The sequence below is a fragment of the Tachysurus vachellii genome, chromosome 12 (genome assembly GCF_030014155.1).
Source record: "Tachysurus vachellii isolate PV-2020 chromosome 12, HZAU_Pvac_v1, whole genome shotgun sequence".
In the NCBI taxonomy this organism is placed as follows: Eukaryota; Metazoa; Chordata; class Actinopteri; order Siluriformes; family Bagridae; genus Tachysurus; species Tachysurus vachellii.
In genome coordinates, this window is record NC_083471.1 from 14,608,341 (window position 1) to 14,620,842 (window position 12,502).

Consider the following 12,502-nt stretch of genomic DNA (forward strand, 5'->3'; position numbering starts at 1 on the left):
AAAAAATTCGCAATCCTATTAGTAACCAGGTGTCCAAAAACAGTTGAACAAACAGTGTATGTGCCAAGGTTTTATTTTAAAGTGAAAGTTACCTGACTGCTAGCAGCTGGCCTCCTTAACCCTCTCTCAGGCAAAAGACCAATCTCTGGAGAAATTCCTGGCAAGAAACGCTTAATGAATCAGAAAAGTAAATATGTCCAATACCTTATTACACAGTCAACCATATATATAAAACCACACACACACACACACATATATATATATATAACCTTTACATTTATATCCTAACATACTAATGTAACTGTAATCAGTTTACCGAAGTGAGAACAGGACCATGGAGGAGTGTGAAGAGGTGGAGTACAATGTTCTCTACAATGTTCTCCAACTGAACCCAACATCAGACTGTAAATAACAAAAACACCGATAAATGGCTCCTGATATATAAAACATTTAGTTGGAATGTCTGACTGCTTACTTTGTACTAACTATCGATTCTGCAGGTTGTTCTATAAAGTATATATAAATATATATAAAGTAAATATAAATAAACAGACTGCTAGTTTCCTTCTGCTACATTTGCGAGCCGCCGTTAGCGGTAGCTGATGCTAAGCTAACTGTTAGCTACCGATTCAGGTAAAACTTCTCATCTGCTTCTTCACTCTCCGGTTCTGTTGTAACTACATCCTCGTTGTCTACACCAAATTCCATCGTAATTGATCAACTTTTCTAACTTTTCGAAACGCTACTTGTAATTGTTTAATGTAATATTTACTGGACTTTAGCATACGTTCTCCGTCTCCGTCAGTAAGCTCGAGACGTTTCGCGCGCGAAAATGTACCGAGTGAAAGCGCGAGCTGTTCTCGTCTTGGCGCGCGCAGCTGTGGCACCTCAGTTATTTACTGTATATTGTTTACTGCATTTTAATTAACGTGCATGGGCCAAAAGAGGAAAATATTTATTAATTCATCTTCAGCAACCTACGAAAGTCCTAAGAGGCAATGCGTTATTACTTTCTCGTTAACAAAAGCCGTGATCACGACTTTATTTTCACGTGACCGCTGCGTAAGAACATGTTCTAGAGGCGCACAAGCTCAGTAAATTTTCATCATGGATGATCGCATGCGCTTTAACTCAGGGACTCATGTGATTAACAAACTAACACATAAGTGATGTCTGCATCCTTATCGCAGAAAACAATATAGCGACCCTACTGCGGTTTCCAGCTGCCCCTGTGTTCCATGGTGGCTTTCTGATATTGTTCTGCTTCTTCTTGTACTTCCGGGTTTCCCCGTTAGGGGGCGCCAGAGAGAATCATCTGTTTCCATCTAAATCTATCCTCTAATCCTCTAATCTCACACCAGATACCTTCATGTCCTCATTTAACACATCCATGTATCTCCTTTTTGGTCACAGATGACGTTCAACAACAACCCTTCAGTTTCTAACTTCAATCTGATTACCCTGTCTGATTGATTACCCTGTCTGGTTGATTACCCTGTCTGATGACCCAGTCTGATTACCCTGTCTGATGACCCTGTCTGTTTACCCTGTCTGATTACCCTGTCTGATTGATTACCCTGTCTGATTGATTACTCTGTCTGATTACCCTGTCTCCCTGATTACACTGTCTGATTTATTACCCTGTCTGATTACCCTATTTGATTACTCTTTCTCCCTGATTACCCTGTCTGTTTACCCTGTCTGACACTTTTTTCACCTTTAAAAACATTCCTCACAAACTCATCCTTCAGTATCACTCCAACCCCATTTCTCTTCCTGTTCACACCATAATAAAACAGGTTCACACCCTTCCATACTACGTCCTTCCACCCACTCTCCTGCACACACAACATATCTCCTTTCCTTCTCTCCAGCTCAGACCTTTACTCCTGCTTTTCCTTCTTCTCCCTCCTCTCATTCCTGCTGCACCCTGTAGGTCTGATGCCGGTGGGGGACCTTGTTTACTGCCGGTATGGAGTTCACACTGACGACTCACATGTCTAAATTTGGCATGTTTTACTTTCCATATTGAAAGCCACAACATCCACAACTACTACTAATCTTCATCATTCTCATCATCCAATTTACATATCACATAATCAGAAGTTAATATTTTGTAGCATATAATTACATTCACATTTATATTTAGATCTCTAGCATTTAGCAGACACCTTTATCACCCACACCAGAGTGATTACATTTTATTATTTTTTTTATTTCAATAATTACACAATAAAACACTAGGAGTAAATTTTAAAGCTCACTCAGCCACATATTACACATGTTTACTGAGATTGTAAGGTTTATTCTTATTCTTTAATAAATTAATGAAGAATAAACAAGACCATAAATAAAACGAAACACTTACATGAACATTTTTTATTTTCTAAAATATACAGGATGGTTTCAAATAAAACTAAACTAATTTGTCAGGAAAGAAACCACATAACATAACAGCACTTTTTCTGAGACTTTTTACTATTTTGTTTTTTCTATTTTCTATTTTAGTATTTTTTATAATCTTAAAAAACGGTTGTCATGGCAAAATAACTTATAAACTATAAACTAATTTATTAACAGTTTAGTTTAATATTATTGTTTTATGCTTTTATTTATAGCATTTTATATTCTTTATAGTTAAATATAAACACGCACAAATTGCACATAGATGTAAATTATGGCGAGATCAGGCGTCTTCACACAGTAACCGCCTTCCATGTGGGGCAGTGTAAGTGGGCGGGGCTTATGTATTATTTTATTCGGTCCGTGAATGTGATTGGCTCCATGCAGTAGTGACGCAGTGCCATGCCATCGCTCCACACGCATTACAGGCGAACGGCGGCAGGTGATTGGTCTCCTCGCCGGACAGCTCACTTAAACAACCGTCTATGGATTAACACTGTCCGCTTTTCCTATTAGCACTGGGCCGAGAATAACCCTCACCATCCATCCATCCTCTGGGTTCATGCATTAACCAGCTTCACATAATTGCTGTAATTATCTATTCTTTTTCCTGCCCTCGGTAAGTACTGAGCTCAGATTTTCTTTAATGAAACCATTATGTCTTAATTGAAAAAGGCTTATTTATTTAGATGAAAACAGCGCAGATCTTTTTTATATCTTAAAAACATCTCCAGTCACATCTTTACATATTATTTCTACAGACAGTATGTTCATTAAAATCACATGGATCTATATATCTGTATATTATATATATATGTATATTCTAAGCTTTATGTTTGTATCCTTTGGTCTGAAGGTGGTGCTTGCATTGTATTTATTTCATTTTAACTCACGATGGTCGCTAGAAATAATGCAGCTAATTTTCTCTTATATTCAGAGAACATTCCCCAGTAACAGCCTTTTGATTTCACCCCTCACATTTCCCAAGACCTTTAACAAGCACAGCATTATTTTATGTTCTCTTCATTCAAATATTTCATTTGTTAACTCTAATAGTGAAGCAAACACTCAGTATTTCATTTATCCCAGTATTTTTGACCTGTTGACTGTTATAGAACGTCTAACAGGGATAGTATACAGTAGACATTCCATCACTCTTTACACTGTTCCTATTCAGTTGCAATACATCTGAGAGATCGAAATGCTGAGCAGACTTTTCCGACTCCATGGCCTGTTTGTTGCCTCTCATCCTTGGGAGGTGATTGTAGCCACTGTGACTCTCACCATCTGCATGATGTCCATGAACATGTTTACTGGCAATAACCGCATTTGTGGTTGGAACTTTGACTGCCCCAAGTACGAGGAGGTACAGTGCATCATTATCAAAATCTATGGCCATTATTATTTGTAAATTTTAGTGTTAGCCATGGTTGACAACCTTCTTCTTTAATGTGTATGTACACAGCAAATCCTCAGCAGTGACATCATCATTTTGACAATCACACGTTGCATTGCGATCATCTACATTTACTTCCAATTTCAAAATCTTCGACAGCTTGGGTCAAAGTATATACTCGGTAGGTTTATTAGATTTGCATTTATGTAGTCAAATAGATTAGAATTTACAATATCTACATCTGATGTTAATTTCTTGCTTTTCCTTTTTTTCTCATCAGGAATTGCTGGACTTTTCACAATCTTCTCCAGTTTTGTGTTCAGCACTGTTGTGATTCATTTTTTGGATAAGGAGCTGACTGGTTTAAAGTACATAAACTGCTGTTTTTATGATATTTAATCAAATACAGAGCTTGTTTGGTGCTATTAGAGTAATGTTTGTCTTTGCTTGTCTCCAGTGAGGCACTGCCATTTTTCCTGCTCCTGATTGACCTCTCCAAGGCATGTGCTCTGGCAAAATTTGCACTGAGTTCAAACTCACAGGTACTCTACATGGCGTCACATTTATCTTCATTTAAATTATTAACTTTTAATATCTGCAGTAATATTGTAAATTAACTAATTCCCTTTAGAAACAGTGGTGTTGATTTAGATATGATTTATTTATGCTTCAGGATGAAGTTAGAGAAAACATAGCCAGAGGAATGGCAGTACTGGGTCCAACGTTCACTTTGGATGCTCTGGTCGAGTGTCTAGTAATTGGTGTAGGGACCATGTCAGGTACATTTTCCTGTACTTCATTCTGTAACCAGACATGAAACCACACTGTATGCAAAAATTAATGGCTATAACAAGACAAGATATGTTATAAGATATGACCGGGTGATATGATACTTTGACTACATGACTGTTTGAAACAGCACGACATGATATTTTACAATAAAAGCACATCAGCACATCCTCAATTGATTTATTACTGTTATACTATATCAGTTTGCCAGTGATCAGTTACGTTATATAAGCTATAAATATTATTATCTATTCTTTCATAGTTCTCTGTTTTTGAAATAAAAGGATTAGTCTTAAAACAAAAATCTGTTATTACTGTATGTGATTATGTTTCTTTTAGTGAAATGATTGTCTTCTTGTTTTTTAATACAATGTTTTTATTATTAGCTTTAGTTTATGTGGAGTGTCCCCTATTTAATTCCCTGTGAATTATCTGTTAATATAAAAAATAATATGAATAATAAAAAAAATTGCGCATTAATCTAAACCAGTGATTTGTATTACAGCTGGTACTACTGTCAGAGCTGCTGTTAAGCTCTGGAAATTTATCAACAATTTATGACCAATTATATTTAGGAATTTAACTGCACTGAGGTGACAGTTTGTATTAGATTACTGTAAGCTAAACATGAACAGAAAGATTGACCTTCCATTTCTGATGAATGATAGGTGTTCGCCAGCTTGAGATCATGTGCGGCTTCGGATGCATGTCTGTCCTCGCAAACTACTTTGCTTTCATGACTTTCTTCCCAGCCTGTGTCTCATTAGTGCTTGAGGTAAGCCAAATTCTGCATTGAAGATAAAAATATGGTGTGTGTGTATGTGTGTTGCGAGTCAGCATTTTCTAAAATGTATCTAACATAGTTATCAAGGGATAGCAGAGAGGGACATCCTATCTGGCAGCTGAGCCACTTTGCCCGTGTCCTTGAGGAAGAGGAGGACAACAAACCCAATCCAGTCACACAGAGGGTCAAGATGATCATGGTATAAATTGGACATATGGGAAGATTTGCTATAAATTTATACAAATTTCAATTTAAGATAAGCATGAGCAGGATTATTATACATAAACCAGCAAACTGTTAAGACCAAGATTATCCTTTTTTTAATATAGGACATACAGAGAAAAATTTATTCTTAAAATAATAAATATATAAACCATTTTAAAAGTTGCAAAGTTGCAAATTTTACTTAAAATCAATTTGTATGAGCCACTAGTCAGACGTCATTCATTTTGCATTAGATTATATTTGAATGATTACAGAATTTGTTTTAAATTATGTAGCATTTCCCCCATTAAAGTAGGTTTGGTTAACTAACTAAAATGTTGGCTAATGCTAGATAGCGATCCAGTAATGTTAACCACTGCTAGCTACCAATACTAAAGTTATTAGTTAGTGAATTTAACTAAAATATGTCAAGCATTAACACTAAAAATTAAACATCTATCAATTTGCAGTAATTTATAGAATATATTTTTCTAAGCGCTAGAAAATGTAATTAACTAGTTTCGGATGTCCTTTTCAGTCTCTTGGCCTGGTGATGGTTCACGCGCACAGTCGATGGATTGCAGATCCCGCATCTCCAAACAGAACGCTGGATGTTCCTCAAGTGGGAATGAGTTTAAATTCACCCAAGAGGATTGAGCCAGATATGTCTTTGTGGCAGTTCTACCTGTCCAGGTAAGTCAGTTTAGGGGGAGATTCTATTCTATTCTAAAAAATACTATCCTTGTTTTTCAATCAACTTGCCGTTAAGCTAAACGTATCGTACAATCAGTACAGTAAAATCATCCAAAGACACAGTGATTCATTTATTTTCCTGTGTATTCTCCTGTGCTTCTATGTTGTATTTTTATTAAGTGTGTATCTTTACAGAATGATCAGCATGGAAGTTGAACAGGTCATCACTTTAGGTCTTGCACTCTTCTTGGCTGTGAAGTACATTTTCTTTGAGCAGGTGGAAACAGAGTCTACGCTGTCTCTTAAAGTCTCTACTCCTCCCACCGTGCTCACACAGAAATGGTGTCCTGACCAGTGCTGCAGGAAGGAAGTGACATCCTGCTCTAACAGGACTGAGAAGCCCACTGCTCATCCTCCTGCCATCACTAAAGAGGAAAGAGGTCAGGGTAACATCCATTTCATTTTTTCACTCTAGTTTTACATTCATCTTGCCAGCAACTATTTTTTTAATTTAGCCATTAGGTGAAATGTTTGGAGTAATTAGAAGCCCTAAACCACTGCAACTGCCATTTTTTTAGATTTAGTGATAAAGCCATTGCCTATCACGACTGAGCCAAGTCCAAAAAGCATGTTTGTGCTGGGAGATGGAGAAACCTTGGAAAGTAGTGTTGTGGTGGAGTCTCAGCCCAACATCCCTTCAGAGCCCAGGCCAATGGAAAAATGCTTGAACATTCTGAGAGACCCACAGGTGAGGACGGCACAGAAGCTCATTTTTTAATCAAATAGTCCATCTGCAGCTTAACCTGCTCTGGTTGAAGTATTTTCTTACTTTTAAAGACAGTACCTAGATAACATAGGGCTCCTTATATCCTTGTTTGTGACCCGTGTAATCTCTAATGAGCTTGCCCACTTTACTCACTTACTCTTAACCAATTAGTGTATGACGTAAGAAGGGATTAGAAACCTCTTGTGTCCATTATTTGACTGTATTGTGTAAGAGCACTGTGCATGAGAGTGTCTTCCGAAAAGTGTGTATGAAAATAATCTGATTTCACAGATGGGCTCTCGATACCTGAGCGATGATGAAATTATGATGTTAGTAAATGCGAAGCACATTCCTGCCTATAAGCTGGAGGCGATGATGGAAAGCCCAGTGAGAGGGGTGATGATCCGCAGGAAGATGCTTCACCCCAAACTCCCCAGGACTTCTGCACTCACCTGCCTTCCATACAAAGACTACAATTACTCTCAGGTAAGGAAGAAAAATAATTCCATATTTATACATGTTCAGTGGTTGAGAGGCAGCTTTAAGTGACTTACTGTTTTTCACAGGTGATAGGAACTTGCTGTGAGAACATCATTGGTTATATGCCTGTTCCAGTGGGTGTTGCAGGTCCTCTGCTGTTGGATGGAAAGCAGTTCCAGGTCCCACTGGCTACAACCGAGGGCTGTCTTGTGGCCAGCACGAATCGAGGATGCAGAGCGATAGCAGTAAATCATATTACTATGAATCTGTGTAATTAGCTCTAGGATATGGAGAACATTAAATAATATTTAATATTAACAACCCTAACAACCCTAATGCAGACCTTAACATGCATAAAATGCTTGTATTTACTGAAAGCTGGCTGGCGGAGCCAGCAGCAGGCTTTTGGCTGATGGCATGACCCGTGGACCTGTGGTTCGCATGCCTTCTGCCTGCAAGGCTGCTGAGGTCAAATCATGGCTAGAGAGCCTAGAGGGTTACAAGTGCATTAAACAGGCATTTGACAACACTAGCAGGTAAGCAAAAAGACACAGAACATTACTGGTACTTTTTACTTTTGTTAGACTCTGTTGTAACATATCTTGTATATAACAGTGTGTATGTGAAACTATTGGTTTTGTTTCTTTTTTAGGTTTGCACGTTTAGAGAAACTCCTGATTGGCCTTGCTGCACGTAATCTGTATATCCGTTTCCAGTCCCAAACTGGAGATGCCATGGGGATGAACATGATCTCAAAGGTAATGCAATGTAATATATTTTAACATATTAAATAAAGTTTTATGTTGTCTCAGTATGATCATTGCCATTTGGGTTCTCAGGGAACAGAGCAGGCTCTGGCTAGGCTTAAAGAAGAATTCCCTGAGCTGCAGATCCTGGCAGTTAGTGGGAACTACTGCACTGATAAAAAACCAGCTGCTATTAACTGGATTGAAGGCAGGGGCAAGTCTGTCGTGTGTGAAGCTTTCATACCTGCTCAAGTTGTCAGAGAGGTACAATTTTTACAAGGTACTAAAATATACTATCAACATCGCAAACAGGATGGATCTGTCATGATCATGAATCTTCCCTGCAGGTTTTAAAGACCAGGACGGAAGCTCTGGTAGATTTAAATATCAATAAGAACCTTGTGGGTTCTGCCATGGCAGGAAGTATTGGGGGCTACAATGCTCATGCTGCCAACATCGTTGCTGCAATTTACATTGCATGTGGACAGGTACATCCTATATATAATATATTACCACCACCCATATGCATAAAAATTTATGCTTTAAAGTACTAGAGAAAACAAGGCTGATATGAGGGCAATTGTAAACATTATTTTGTTAGGACCCAGCTCAGACTGTGGGCAGCTCTAACTGTATCACTTTAATGGAAGCATCAGGACCCACAGGAGAGGATCTTTACATCAGCTGCACCATGCCTTCCATTGAGCTGGGCACTGTAGGAGGAGGCACCAATCTGGCGCCTCAGCAAGCCTGTCTGCAGGTATCGACACCACTGAATGCTCACTAAGTTGCCAGGTTATCAAATACAACTACCATATATTATAGGTTACTTTATAGCCCAACTGTTGTTCTAGTGTGACTGAGACCCTCTATGCTGTCCAGCAGTGAAGAGGGAACATTATAAGCACAACTGGTCAGATATTTGGGTAGTGAACTATTCCAATCAAAAGTACACACTAAACCCACATTCAAGACCAAATGTAGACATTTTGGTCACCAGATGGTTGTTGATACATGAAGTCTGAACATTTACATTTACAGCATTTGGCAGACGCCCTTATCCAGAGCGAAGTACAGAAGTGCTTAATAGGGTTGGGAACCGAGAACCGGTTCTTATTCAGAACCGCTTCTGTTTTTTAACAGGAACCGGAATTTTTTAGTTTCGGTTCCAAACGCGGTTCCGATGCGATGACGGGCAAAGCGCTGGGAGCGGTCACTTTAAATAGCCATGTCTAACCTCATGAATATTCATTGTTTTACAGTCACGCAACCAAATTAACACAGCTTACCACAGAAATCAGTCACTCGAGCTGCTGTGCTGAGGTACGCTTTGTGTTAAACATGTCTAAAAAAAGTCTAAAGTGTGGATTAATTTCCAAAGCTACAACAAGGAAGCAAATCTACCTCATCATAAAAAAAAACAAAAAGACATTTTCCAAAAATAAGTGTTGTAGTACAACTATCAGGACATCAGTGATGTGTGATCTGAGTTTGGTGACAGTACAGTGTATTACAGTAAAGCTATTGATTTTTTAATATTATGAAAAATCATAAAAAATAAACAAAAACACATTTATCCCAAATAAGTGTTGTAGTACAACACTCAGGACATCAGTGATGTGTGATCTGAGTTTGGTGACAGTACAGTGTATTACATTAAAGTTATTGACTGTTTTTTGTTTTCGCTTTTCGGGTTCTGCACTTTGCTGACGGTCCCTTGGAATCTGTCTCTTAGGTGTTCGCACATAGAGACTTGTGTATTTTGTCCAACGCGGAGGAAAGCTGATATTGAGGAATCTTGGGTTGTAGCTGCGTTGTAGCTGCCTCTTTACATTACTACGATAAAAAAGAGGCGTTATTTGTGTAAAAAGAGTGTTTAGGTCAGGAGCTATTGACTCGGGAAATTCAAATCTGTGAATATGGAGCCAACTTTACTTAAGTCCCTCTGAGTAAGTTTTCTCCACAGCTGGAGATACGATAAGCCAGGAAAGGTCTCATCTTCTCCCAGAGAAAGCAGACATGTTAATTTTTCTTCAGAAAAATTGCTAACTGTTTTGCTAAGTTGTAATTCTGGATGTTAAATTTGATGTTGGATTTATTTAAATTTAAATTGATATGAATTGAAATGCTCTGTTTAAAATATTTAAAGAGTGATTAATAAACACAAATGGAATTGTTTAAGTATTGTGCATTATTTTTCACATTTCTTTTATTATGGAATCGGAATCAGAACCGGGAATCGTAAGGCAGAACTGGAACCAGAATTGGAACCGGAAAATTCCTTTTGATACCCAACCCTAGTGCTTAAGGACCTGAGACTCATAAAACAAGGTCATATCTGATCATATGTTATAGCTCAGGGTGTAAAATGTATTTTGTTGTTCTTTTACACAGATGTTGGGCGTGCAAGGTGCCAGTGACATGTGCCCTGGTGAGAATGCCCGGCAACTTGCCAGGGTGGTGTGTGCGACTGTACTAGCAGGGGAGATATCACTCATGGCTGCTCTTGCTGCTGGACAGCTAGTTAAAAGTCACATGACACATAATAGGTAAGCAGAACATTCTGTTTGAGTGTGAACTTCCAAAATTACCCCGTGGATTGATAAGCTAATGACTTATTTATTTTGTATGTTTAGGTCAAAAGTAAATTTACAGGGAAATCCAGGAAGCTGCACAAAGCAAGCATCTTGAGAGTTTAACATCTTGAGGATCATCTGAGTACTTTTTCTATTAAATAAAAGTCAATTGGGTGGCTGAAACAAAAAATAATTCCAGCACGCAGTCCAGGGGAGAAACGCTTTTATTCTCACTTATGGAGTGCCACAATAATCTCAAAGAATGCTGAAATCACAACATTAATGATCATATTTGGACATTTCACTTTTACACATCACAGATACTGTTTTCGATGCCTTCTGTGTTTGTTGGATGCATTCAGAACATAATTTAATTTTGATATTTCACTATTTATACAAAAATATTGGCCATATTTTTGTTACAAAAAATGTCATCTGGCCAACATGAAGAGCCATCATTCATCCCTACAAGTATTTCTTTTGTTAGAACAGACATAAATGGCAAAATTTAGCCTTCTGCAGTTATTCCCAGCTATATTTATCTGAATGCATATAGCTTTTACAGATGGAAACTTAACTGATATTATTTTATTACTGATATATTATTATTATTATTATTATTATTATTATTATTATTATTATTATTATATGTAAGGGTTTGCACAAACACACAAATATTTCCCAAAGGTGCTATAATGGTCTGAATGCTGTTGCTTGTGTGTGGAATTAAATCAAGACCTATGTACACGCATTGTAGATGTACAATAATAAAACATGCCTGTGCACATGGAGCATTTATTGCATACTAGCATTGCTTGTGTGTTACTGTACAACTTAATGTGAAAGAACCATGGACTACCTGCCCAATATATAATGAATTTTTTTGTTTTATGTTTTGGGGAGGGGGCACGGTGGCTTAGTGGTTAACACGTTCGCCTCACACCTCCAGGGTTGGGGGTTCGATTCCTGCCTCCACCTTGTGTGTGTGGAGTTTGCATGTTCTCCCCGTGCCTTGGGGGTTTCCACCGGGTACTCCGGTTTCCTCCCCCGGTCCAAAGACATGCATGGTAGGTTGATTGGCATCCTGGAAAATTGTCCGTAGTGTGTGGTTGCGTGAGTGAATGAGAGTGTGTGTGCCCTGCGATGGGTTGGCACTCCGTCCAGGGTGTATCCTGCCTTGATGCCCGATGACGCCTGAGATAGGCACAGGCTCCCCGTGACCCGAGGTAGTTCGGATAAGCGGTAGAAAATGAGTGAGAGTGAGTGTTTTGGGGGCACGGTGGCTTAGTGGTTAGCACGTTTGCCTCACACCTCCACAGGCTCCCCGTGACCCGAGGTAGTTTGGATAAGCGGTAGAAAATGAGTGAGTGAGTGAGTGTTTTATGTTTTTATAATTAAAAAAATAAATAAAACAAATATATAAAAATATACAAAAATAAATAAAAATAGGAAAATTCTAATTCATTCACTGCTTGTTATTTATTTCTGCTGTATGGTGTGTATGAACACAATTATTATAAGATTAAAATATAGTACGAAGATGAGATACACTTTATGGCAAAAGTTTGTGGACACCTGACAGTAACCTGACTATAACACTTAGTCCTCAATTGCTGTTATAAAAACCTACAATCTTCTGGGAAGGCTTTCAATTGGATGTTGCAG

At 38.2% G+C, this 12,502-nt stretch overlaps 1 protein-coding gene across 1 annotated transcript; it reads left to right on the plus strand.

Moving 5' to 3' along the window:
- The first annotated feature begins 2,852 nt into the window (after positions 1-2,852).
- hmgcra (3-hydroxy-3-methylglutaryl-CoA reductase a) lies at positions 2,853-12,176 on the plus strand. The gene is made up of 20 exons (XM_060883677.1): positions 2,853-3,022; positions 3,581-3,769; positions 3,869-3,980; positions 4,080-4,167; positions 4,257-4,341; positions 4,473-4,578; positions 5,257-5,363; positions 5,452-5,571; positions 6,115-6,269; positions 6,465-6,709; positions 6,848-7,017; positions 7,327-7,521; positions 7,602-7,760; positions 7,894-8,051; positions 8,168-8,273; positions 8,355-8,525; positions 8,609-8,749; positions 8,863-9,021; positions 10,656-10,810; positions 10,898-12,176. Exons 2-20 carry the CDS (start codon positions 3,605-3,607, stop codon positions 10,950-10,952), a joined length of 2,652 nt encoding a protein of 883 aa, XP_060739660.1. The 5' UTR covers positions 2,853-3,022; positions 3,581-3,604; the 3' UTR covers positions 10,953-12,176.
- The last annotated feature ends 326 nt before the right edge of the window (positions 12,177-12,502 follow it).

Excerpts from the sequence above, each read along its gene's own strand:
- hmgcra (XM_060883677.1), top strand. The coding sequence starts at position 3,605 with ATGCTGAGCAGACTTTTCCGACTCCATGGCCTGTTTGTTGCCTCTCAT. Across the intron at positions 7,522-7,601 it reads AAGACTACAATTACTCTCAG|GTGATAGGAACTTGCTGTGA; the intron begins GTAAGGAAGAAA and ends TGTTTTTCACAG. Across the intron at positions 8,526-8,608 it reads CTGCTCAAGTTGTCAGAGAG|GTTTTAAAGACCAGGACGGA; the intron begins GTACAATTTTTA and ends TCTTCCCTGCAG.